Here is an 11,151-nt window from a genome sequence, read left to right as displayed (position 1 = left end):
ACTCTCTGGCGTTCCGCCTCCTCCTTCTCGAGCATGACCGCTTCGCAGGAGGCGACGGCATCCCATTCCCTCTCGCCCCGGACCATCCCTACTTCAAATCGATCTGGGGCCCGATTCTCCTAATTTTACTTAAGCGTCATACGATTCACATTCGACTGAGACCCAATCCCGACTCAATTACGATTAAAGCGTATGTGGCATTCCGCTATTTTTTCTTTGAAATAAACGTTTTTATCCTTTTCTATCATTCAATAATGAATCATTTTGTCTGCAAATGATTTACGATTGCAATATGATTGTAGAGCAAACTACCATATAGACCAAAATCACCAAAATAGCAGACCAATCGCAAACCAATCGAATGTCGTTGGAATACGATTGGTCTTATATTAGTAGCAGAATGCCCGATATGGTTAAAACTGCTATTGCGATCATATTGCAATTCAATTTATATTCGATTTTGACATTATTAACTTAGGAGAATCGGGCCCCTGCATTGCCATCCTATCCATTAAGGAGGACTCGGCGTAAGTAAAGATGACTGCCGATTGCCGAATATATATCAGTTAACCAACATTTTATTTTGCTGTTGACAGCATGAGTATGAGAGAAACATTCTTACTCCAAGCAACAAGCCAACAATGGTTGATTTTGTTAAATAAGACGAAGGATGACCACATTTGACCACTGGCAACTCCAGTCTGTCATTTTTCTGTCAATGTCGTTGTCGTTACAATTTTTAGACTATTTTGTATATTTTTCGCGCGTTTTCATTTCTTGTCACTATCATCGGCTATCGTATTTATTATTCAATTTAAATGTAATATGAGTGATTTGAACTTGTAAGCAGTATATTGTAGGTATGTTAATCATGTTACTAAATTTCTACGAATATCAAACACCGGAGGGCATCGCATATGAACAATAAATATTTGCTAGCATTGCATCGTGTTTCAATGGTGCATCTTTCTGTTATAACAACAATGCTTTTATTGTAATCACAACGGATTTCAGTAGGTACCGAACATTAATGAGATATTTTTTTCTAATGCATGTAATCGTATAGGCAGTCTCTATCGTTTTGGTGTCTCACATTTTTTTTTCTTCTACTAGTTTGTGAGATTGATTATAAAATGCGATTGCTATAATTAGGAGTGAACAACTCGTAACTTGACGTTTGTGTAATAGACATGGGAAAAACGTATCATTGAAAAGAAAAGATTGATATGTATCTTTTGATCACTGGGATATGTATCACTCTTTTGTATCTTTATATCCTTTCGTATCCGCGAGTGACATCGTACTGTTGCTCAGAGTGACTCGCTTCGTTCAATTCAATCCAATGTATCACTTAATCAGTATGAACTAAGAGTGATAGATTCGTTTAGGATAGATAGATTCGTATATCAGTTTATAATATTTTTAAGTTTTTTTTTTTAAGTTTTTATTTTTCATTTTAAATTTAAGTTTACGATTTATGTAATTGGCTGTTAAAGCCGTGTAAATCGAATAAATAAAAATAATGGTCAAACACTTATACTCTGTATCGAGAAAGTGAGACAGACAGAACATTCTAAGTAAGGAAGTGCGAAAGAGATGTCTGGACTTTCCGATGAGAAACCGTGACGCGAGCCGCTCAAGGCTGTGTGTGCGAGTGCAACACAGATACAAACGGACGACGATTGAATGAGTTGTTAAAGATACACTGATACATTCGGATTTGAACTGATACAAAGAGTGAGTGATCAGAACGGAAAGATACATATCTTTTTTATCTATCACTCCTGAGTTACCCATCTCTATTGTGTAAGTTAAGAGGTATATAATAAAGCATGCTAAGTATTTAAGATGACAGTGTTCCTAAATGTTAATATTTTGTTTTCCAGATAAAATTAAGATTGGGTTAGGCTTAATATGAATAAAATAACCTCTAAAAGGAGCTGGGCTGATGAGATGGATGAAGCTCAGAGTGAGTATAGCTTGAATACAAAATGCTACAGTACTCTCTGCAATATGAACTTGAAAACTTTCATTGCACAAGAATTTGCAGGACAGAAATTAACATTCAAAATGCATAGTTAGTATTGATTTATCTTATCTATTTCAGATGAGAAACCTAAAACAGGAAAAGGTGGCAGTCGTGAAAACTCAAACAGCAGAAAGAAGTCAAAACCAAACAATAAGGCTGATACTGACAGTAAAGCATGGTTTGTAGTTCTACTATGAAAAAATGCATGTTATATATGTCTTCTTCAATACTAAAGTTACATATTTAATATGTTTTTAATAATGTTAAGGGGATAATTAAAAGACTATAAAAACTACTGAATTTTTGTTAAAATGTATGTTTTTTTACAGTCCACCAAAAAAGCCATTAGAACTGGAAACTGATCCCCTAATATTACAAAGAAGACAAAAACAAATTGACTATGGAAAAAACACAGTTGGATACCACAATTACATTAGCCAAGTGAAAATGTATGTATAGTTACACCTTACATTTTTTTGTCTATAGTTATTGTTTTTAAGCTATTGCATAGCTTCTATCGCAGGCCTTGAGCGCGGGGACCAAATCCAGAAATTCCGTAACGAAAAAACCTCACGCTCCCCACTCTGACTTCATTTTCATCAAAATGTTCTACACAAAGTACTAGGCGACCATAATTTTTTTTAAATAAATTTCAATATGGTTCTTTTTCAGGGATGAACGCACAAAAGATCATCCAAGAACACCTGATAAGTTTACTAAATACAGCAGAAGGTCATGGGACACGCTTATTAGGATGTGGAGAAAAAAATTACATGAGTATGATCCAAATGCCAATTCAGATAATAATGACGAAGGGGACGATGAAAATCAAGATGCTGGAAATTTTTTACATAAGTTGCAGACTCAGGAGTGACTTCATAACTATCAATAAAGATTGATGAAAGATAATATAACAAAACTACTATAAGCATATATAAATAAGTATTATAGTAGCTATGTACATAGCTTTAAGGTTTACTACATAGGTTTGTTTTGTTTCAATTTCAAAAACAAAATTGATCTAGTACTTTGACATTGTTGTTATATACAGGTCTTTATCCTGTGTTCTAATCATAAATGTATGTGTCAAAATTACACAGGTCTCCTTGTGCATGTTGAGTAGGTAGCACTTTGCTAGGAATAAGCTGATTGATGATTATTTTATTGTCAGAATCATAATCTTCCATGCCTTTTCTGACTTGTTTTTCTCTTAAATTACCGTATCTTTGTTTCTACTAATTGTCAAATGTGAAATATCCATAATATTATATATTATAATGTCAGATGTGTATGTCATAAAGAAACGTAGGCAAAAAAAACTGGGTATATAATACAAAATGTATACAATAACTATTTCCTATAATTCAGAAAGAGTCCATTATTATTTTCTCATACTACTATTATAAGAGAAGAGAATAAAACTGATTAATATCATAATAGCCTTTAATTCATTTAATGTACCTTATATTGATACACATTTTGATATTTTATAGACTTAACAATATACTGCGAAAAGACACTACTTAATATTTAGTTAATGGGTAATTCTATCTTATTGAGGATGTCCCGAGCTTGCTTTACCACTGCACTGTTTTTACCATCAGCTGCGAGACTTTGCAATTTCTCCAAGTATTCTTCAATATTCTGTTCTGTAGCTCCAGTGGGACCACCTGAAGAAAAGTAAGTGTCAGTAAAAACAACTTGTCATCAATAAACTACTGTTTTATCTATTACTTGAATAGCAGGTATTGTTTACCTGGAATTGCCACTAACTGTAATGCTTGTACGAGTGCTGCAACAAGTGTGCGGCGATGCGTCAGAAGGGCGGCCGTGCGTTCTGCCGCAGCTGCAGTTTCAGCGCGAAGTTTCATTGTTGCACCGCTAACTTCTTCAGCATGTCTTTGGAGAATTGCGTTCTGAAATAAAACCAATTCTTGATAATAAAAATTCTGGAAAATAAATGAGTTTTATAAATAAATAAAATAAATACCTGTTGTTCATAATCTGAATTAGCTTTCCGCAACTGACGAAGTTCAGATTCTCTCAGCTTGTTATGTTGAAGGAATTGATCAGTAAATATTGGGATGTCAGTATCTCCAGCTGTCAACTCTTCCCCCTTTTAACAAACAATAAGTAAGCAAATTAAAAATAAGTACATAATTCCATAAGTCAATAAATCCATCAAGTACATAATACAAGTAATTCCAGATAAGGAGTTGAAATGTATTTTTATGGCAGTATTAAGAGTTAAGTCTATTTATTTGTTGTTATAAACTTCCAAGGAACTTTATAACTTTCAAAGATTAAGAACAATACTTACAGAAGCTGGAGTTATACAAGGTCTGGGACGAGGGGGAGTTGGCTGCCGAGGAATAACTACTGGTGACGCAGCAACAGCATTTGTATTAACAGAACAATTTTGATCCATTGCCACCTGTGCAGCTCCTGCTATAAACACTTAATTTGAAATAGGTACTTTATAATAACCTTAAGAAATACTACTTAACTATCTGTTCATTGCAATGACTTTTTCCTAAAACTTTTATTATACCTGCAGGTAGAGAATTCTCAGGTGGGTTGTGCTTGACTTTCTTTGTCAATATTGTATCCTTTTGTTCCATCTGTTGTCTTCTAAATTCTTTGTATGCATCTGTTTTTTTATATTCTGCCCATTCACGAATGTACCTTTAAAAATAAAAAATTATATGCCTTAGCATTTGTTGATCATCCATCACACAGATATACGGTACTTTCAAAAATAATTGAATCCTTGAGCTTGTTTCTGGGTATCTTCTCAAGTGATTCAGATAGGTAAATGCTTGCATTGTTTTCTAGTTAGAAAAACATTGCATTGATATATAGAAATATTAACAAATTAATATAATTGAAAGTAATGAAATACATAAATAATGTTTATACCTTTCTTTATCTTGGTCTGCAGCATCCAAGTAGTGTTTCTTTTCTTCAGCTCCCAGTTTGCTCCACTCACTGGCGAGCTGGCGTGTGAGCTCAGCAAAACCGAGGTCTGGTTGTTCTGCACGCAATTGGTCTCTGCGCTCATTTAAGTACCTTACATAGCCTAAAAAATATGTAAATAATAGATCAACACAGGTACTAATCACAACAATCTCCTTTCTCGATGTATTGTTCATAATATTTATATTACTTACCAGTCAAAGGCTGTCGCGGAGCTGTAACATCGCGAGGAACTTTGGGTTTACGTTTCTTAGGTTTTTTCGAATTAGACTTTAGTGTGTCCTTCACAGCCGATGGAACCGGAGGAGCAGCTAACTCGTTTGCAGTGGCTGCTGCCGGCGCCGCAACATTAACGTTTGAATTTGGTTCCTTGATTATATCCTCCTCATTATTAAGAGTGCTGGGCGACTCTGTTGGTGCTTCACTTGGTGGAGGTTCAGACTCCATGGTTACACGCAAATCTTAATAGCCAGTTACAATTTTAGCCCAATTTCACTTCTGTAGGTGATAATGCATACATTGAATACAATATAAATTATTTAATAATCGGCATCGGACGACAACAACCATATAAAATACTTGCGACTGTTTGACACATGTAAATTATAACTTTGTCTATGTATGGTTTGGTTTTGACATTAATGACCATCCACAGGCAAACAAACTTGACAGCATAACATAAGGCGGCTCCTAGACCTACAATACAGTTGCTGAAAATTAATGCTCTATCTTCAATATCATAACGCTCGGCTTTTATAGACATGTTTTTAGGGTAGTAATAAAAAAAAATGATTATAAAACCACACATTTATTTCCAGTTGTTTTTTATGTATTGCGCAATTTGATGCAAACCTTCTTTGCCCGCGTTACCATCAAGATACTCAAGTTCAAGTAGAGTACTATTTTCCTTTTTCACCAATTTCAAAAAGGCATGTACTAGTGGTTGTCCCTTACATACTTGTACAGAGTCAACCAACTGATCATCTACATTACTATCAAATGATTTATCTTGACTGCATACACTTTCATCATCTCTGGTTGAAGCTGGTAAATCAGAACCTGAAACTGATTCACTATTCAATTTAGTTTTATGTTCCTCATCTTTTTCTTCATTGGGTTTAGTTATTTTGGCGACAGTTTCTATTCTTCTTTCCAGTCTTCTTTTACGTCTCTGATTTGACCAAGTATTGGTATGTGCAACTATATCTAGTGTAACATTTTTACCACGCTTATCAATCAAGTTATTTGTTATGTCTAATTTATCAAGTATCTCTTTTATTTTGTTAAGTGCTATGTCTGTTTTATTATCCCTATTTGGTAATTCAGGCAGCACATAGATTGTTGGTGTATGTTTCTTTCTTGGTTTGTCTCTTGGAGGCACTGTAGAAAATAAAACATAAAAGATAAAGGCAGAAGAATTAAAGGAAGGTATTCACGTAGTATGCTCTGCGTGGGGCTCTATTTCGCGGGCAAAAGCTAGTAATTCCATAGATTCACATTATGGCACAAATATAATAATTTAAAAAACCTGGCTTACCCAATTTAATCAAATCATAATCCTTGAAAGTCCAAGCTAGCCCCCACCTGGTAACTCGACCCTGGCAGAACTCAGTGTGGGTGTGTTTGATTCCCTCCAATTTTAATTGTTGTATTAAAACACTGACATTATATTTATGACCCACCATTGTAGTAAATATGCTGAAAGCAAACATCACAATTTATTTAAGATTATTATATTTTTTTAATAAGGGATCATTGGACTTTATTGATGTAATACATTACATACTTACTTGACACATTCTTTGTACATTTTGCTCTCTTTAATGAGTTGTCTACAAAATTCTAATTCTCCACCTTCAGTGATTAACTCTTGTGGTGATCCTGTAAAGCCATTCTTTGGAGGTAATCTGTAAAATAAGAACATTATCAACACCAACTATTTAAACATCCTACGAGGTTTTATGTATATGATAATAACACAAACCTGGCTGGACTCCTTGATTCATATAATTCTTGTAAAGTACTGTAGAAAGGTGGGTTGCACATACAGAAATCAAATTCTTGATTAGGATCATCACTAAAAACATGTGATATTATAGACTGTGTTGTGTTCTTCTTCACTGAAATAAATGAATGTTAGTTTCTGTTACAACTAGCAACTTTTCTATAATAACATATTACATATTTTGCCTGTATTCATTTGCAGTGCTCACCATTTTTAGGTACTCACATTGAATGATTTCTTGTAAGTTATTCTTTTGAACATTTTCTTGTGCCTTAGATAAACTTTCAGAATCTGTCTCTGTTGCTAGAAAGTTCCATTTGTTTTTTACTGCAGCTAACAATGGGTAAATGGCACATGCGCCTGTACCTATAAATAAAATTATGAAAGTTGTTTATTGGATTTCTTTGTAAGTCTACAACCTTACAAAATAAGTTTTGCTCACTTTGCTCCTATCTTCAGAGGCTACATAAAATTATTCACCATCTAGAAAAAGTTGGCCTCATCAATTTTAATACTCTACTGAAGTTAGTCAGTACCAAAATATTGAGATTATCATTTTTTTTTTAATTTGATACTTACCAATGTCTATCCCCTTTATATTGTCTCTTCGTTGAATTGAATCAAGTAAGTCTTCAATCCATAGAATGTAATTAAGCCTTAAAGGCAGTGTTGGAACTAATCTATCCTCAGGAATGTCAACATCTAAATTGAAATCTGATTTAAGAAGACATTTTGTAAGTATTCGCAGTGAATGTGGATCTTTGAAATCAATCATAATTTTGCCTGTGACATCCTGAAACATTTAATAGTTGTAAGCAAGATTGTATCAAATCTAGCCATTGCCTACATAGCCTCTTAAGAACTTAGGGAAATACTTGTTGCATGTAACTATCTTTTGAGTTTCAGGTAGCACTCACAACCTTATTAGCTATCTAAATACTTATTAGCCATCTTCCCGCGGTTTCACCCGCATTCCAGGGGAACTTTTTGCCACACGTCGTCTTAGGGTTTGATTACCATTATGTACTTAACTATGTCTTACCACTTTGGATATAGAAGAAAATTCTGAAAATAATTTTGATAACTTTCCAAAATCTGGTGGTGTTTTGTAAATATTACGGGGGTGCATATATTTATTCAGAGCCATCGTCTGTTGATCACGCAAAATCTTTTTCCGTTTTACAACGCAGACTATCAATAACTTGTGCAAAATAATAAAATAATACAGCTTTTAAATTGAATCAGAACTTCTGAAGTGAACTGAACTTGAAAATCCCAAGTTTCCATGCCACTTATGCCAGTGTCAGACAAACTGTCATTACTGTCAAAGAATTTGATAGTTTGACACAAAAATACTCAAACGCAATATGTAGGGTAAAGGTAAGGAGAACTTCTATTTGAGTAAGAGAGTACATTTTTATATTAGGTGACTAATAGTGGACCTATCAAAATCGAACGCGGCGAAGGATTATTTTTTAACAAACACCTTGTACCCTGAAATTCAACTCACACCATCGAGCTTAGAATTATAAGGAGACGCCGTGTTGTTATTGACGTATCTATAGTTATATAAATATGGGCGAAATATGAAACAAACTATGCAACATAGTTCTGTCTCACTCTTTCTAAGCAGATAAATATATTTGAAAACAGAGACAACAATATTTTTGTGGTTGCGTAAAATGGTGACATTTACTTTTCTATTCTATTCTATTTTTGTTTCTGGCAATCACTGCCGTCGATGTTGATGTCGACGATTCTGCCACTGACAAGTGATATGAGAAGCAAGTAGGTACGATAACGTCGATAACAATTAAAAAAAAAAAAAAAAAAAACTAAAAGGAAAAAACTTTGCACTTATTGTAGAACTTGTTGCGTTAGTAGGACGGCACTGAAACAAACACATAAATAAACTTGATATATATTGTTAGTACATAGAAATATAAAACAAAAAATATATAAATATACAGAAATAAAATAAAATAAAAATTTTACCACAACCACATAGACAGTGGCCTAAATTGACCAAAGTCTACAATTTAATATTATTTTGGAGGATAAAGACCAATAGGATATGGAACAGTTCTGGGGAGGAATATGTTAAAAGAGAAGGGAAGTTAATTGGTACAGGAATCTTTAATTTAATGAGGCGGTTATATAGGTCGAAGGATGAGGTGTTTATAGGGCAGCTAAAAAATATGTGCTCCAAGCTACCTTCATCCAATCCACACTCACAGAGAGACGAGTCCTGTACACGAATTTTGCGCAGAAAAACAGGTGTGCAGCAATGTCCTAAACGAATTCTGCTAAAAACCGATATCACGTGCTTAGGGAATTTTTTAAAATGGTAATACCAGGGCTTACTTTGAATCAAGGGTTGTATATTAAAAAAGTATTTACCCTTTTTACTGCTGGAAACGTTCCAATACTCTTGCCATGCAGTCTCAAGATGCGCTTTTGGAAGGTTCAGCAGGTCATACCCTTGAAGGGAGAAGTGCGCAGGATCGGCTGTAACTGATGTGCAAGCATCTTTAGCCAGGGCGTCCACACATTCGTTACCCTTGATACCACAGTGGCTAGGTATCCATACTAAATGGACCACTTTTTGTTGGATGCTACAAGATAATAGGGACTTTTTAATGCTAAGGATTATTGGGCTTTGGAGTTTACTTTTAAATGGATTTTGGGAAAGGGCTTGGAGGCAGCTCAAGGAATCTGAAAAGATAACCCCTGAGCTGATATCGTGGGATTCAATGAACAGACAAGCTTCCAATAATGCCACACACTCGCCTGTAAATACAGAGGATTCCTTCGGACATTTAAATTTTAAAATAATTTTAGAATTTTGATAGTAAACCGCAGCACCTGTGTTACTGCTTGATGTTAATTTGGAAGCATCAGTAAAAAACCTCTGAAACCCAAGCCATCGTTCTTCCACCACCGCATTGAAAGCAGAATTAGCCGAAGGGGACTTTTTGGAAATACCGACATTATAATATATTTTGGGAGTAAAACAGAGGACTTCATAAGAAAAGTTAAAGAGAGGTAATCTGGGATATTGGGTTATGGGGCAATTCAAATTTTGCAAATGGCGAAACGTTTTCAAGATGAGTGGTATTTCTTTGTGCTCCCAGTACTTGGAAGATCTGCATAGAGAATCTAACTCTTTAAGTTTAGGGATGAGGGGATGGAAACTTTTGGGAAACACTCGGCATAGAAATCGGGAAGCTAGATATTGCCTCCTCAGGGCTAAAGGAGGTTCGGCGCATTCTACCTGCAAGGCGTTGACGGGAGAGGATTTCATGCAACCTGAGATGATTCGAAGGCATTGAGACTGGAGCCTATCTAATACTGCCAGAGCACCCCTGTTGCAAGGGATCAATACAAATGAGCCATAATCTAAAATGCTGCGGACTAGCGCGTTGTATATCAATTTCATGGTGTAAGGGTGAGCCCCCCACCATACACCAGAAAGGACTTTTAATATTGATATGACCCTTTCGCACCTTTTGACCAGGTAAGTAAAGTGTTCAGTACCAGTCAATTTAGAATCAAGGTAGACCCCTAAAAATTTAGCCTTCTTAGCAACAGGGACGCCCTGACCTTGGATTTTTATAGAGACCTGAGGGATCAGACGTTTTCGAGAGAAGATTACTACCGAGCTTTTTGGAGCAGATAGTGTTAGACCACGATCTAGAAGCCACTGGTGCAGAGAGTCCAGAGAAAGGCAGAGTGATGAAGCAGCGTCCACAATTGAAGCATTGGTTACGTAGAGCGCCAGATCGTCGGCGTATTGCAAAATGTAGCAGTCTCTGTTTAAACAGGAACCAATGTCAATTGTGTACAGGTTGTACAGTAATGGGCTAAGTACAGAGCCTTGGGGAAGACCCTTCCATACGTATCTTTCCTCAAATACCTCACCCTGCACCCTCAGCACCAACGACCGCGACATAAGAAGTCCGCATATAGCTTGTATCATCTTGACCGGGAGACTCAGCTCTTGCAGTTTCTGCCTGAGAATGGGAAGAAGGACACTGTCATACGCGGAGGAAATATCTAGGAAGGCGGCTACAACCGATTCATTTTTGGAAAAGGCTGTACGAACATCAGTAACTAATGTTGCCACGCTGTCCATTGTGCC

The 11,151-nt window shown here is 35.6% G+C and overlaps 3 protein-coding genes across 5 annotated transcripts; 1 reads left to right on the top strand and 2 right to left on the bottom strand.

Annotated features, from left to right (window-relative positions):
- Positions 1-707: 707 nt before the first annotated feature.
- On the top strand, positions 708-3,463 carry LOC124637800 (histone RNA hairpin-binding protein). 2 transcript variants are annotated; one of them, XM_047174466.1, is made up of 5 exons: positions 708-860; positions 1,887-1,969; positions 2,108-2,207; positions 2,359-2,478; positions 2,702-3,463. In XM_047174466.1, the coding sequence occupies exons 2-5, from the start codon at positions 1,915-1,917 to the stop codon at positions 2,901-2,903; spliced, it is 477 nt and encodes a 158-aa protein (XP_047030422.1). In that variant the 5' UTR covers positions 708-860; positions 1,887-1,914; the 3' UTR covers positions 2,904-3,463. The 2 variants fall into 2 exon arrangements, with proteins under 2 accessions (XP_047030422.1, XP_047030423.1); XM_047174467.1 differs by lacking the exon at positions 708-860 and adding an exon at positions 883-1,017.
- On the bottom strand, positions 3,455-5,632 carry LOC124637797 (high mobility group protein 20A). 2 transcript variants are annotated; one of them, XM_047174463.1, is made up of 7 exons: positions 5,200-5,632; positions 4,949-5,108; positions 4,581-4,714; positions 4,350-4,477; positions 4,020-4,145; positions 3,786-3,945; positions 3,455-3,699 (listed from the first exon to the last, which is right to left on the bottom strand). In XM_047174463.1, exons 1-7 carry the CDS (start codon positions 5,450-5,452, stop codon positions 3,560-3,562), a joined length of 1,101 nt encoding a protein of 366 aa, XP_047030419.1. In that variant the 5' UTR covers positions 5,453-5,632; the 3' UTR covers positions 3,455-3,559. The 2 variants fall into 2 exon arrangements, with proteins under 2 accessions (XP_047030419.1, XP_047030420.1); XM_047174464.1 differs by having other exon boundaries at positions 4,350-4,474.
- Positions 5,633-5,797: 165 nt separating this feature from the next.
- Positions 5,798-8,330, bottom strand: LOC124637796 (U6 small nuclear RNA (adenine-(43)-N(6))-methyltransferase). The gene is made up of 7 exons (XM_047174462.1): positions 8,053-8,330; positions 7,590-7,803; positions 7,236-7,376; positions 6,990-7,125; positions 6,796-6,912; positions 6,543-6,703; positions 5,798-6,385 (listed from the first exon to the last, which is right to left on the bottom strand). Exons 1-7 carry the CDS (start codon positions 8,155-8,157, stop codon positions 5,814-5,816), a joined length of 1,446 nt encoding a protein of 481 aa, XP_047030418.1. The 5' UTR covers positions 8,158-8,330; the 3' UTR covers positions 5,798-5,813.
- Positions 8,331-11,151: the final 2,821 nt, after the last annotated feature.

The sequence above is a fragment of the Helicoverpa zea genome, chromosome 16 (genome assembly GCF_022581195.2).
Source record: "Helicoverpa zea isolate HzStark_Cry1AcR chromosome 16, ilHelZeax1.1, whole genome shotgun sequence".
NCBI classification, from domain to species: Eukaryota; Metazoa; Arthropoda; class Insecta; order Lepidoptera; family Noctuidae; genus Helicoverpa; species Helicoverpa zea.
The sequence above is the reverse complement of the archived record's forward strand: the minus strand, read 5'-3'. Positions and strand labels throughout refer to the sequence as shown.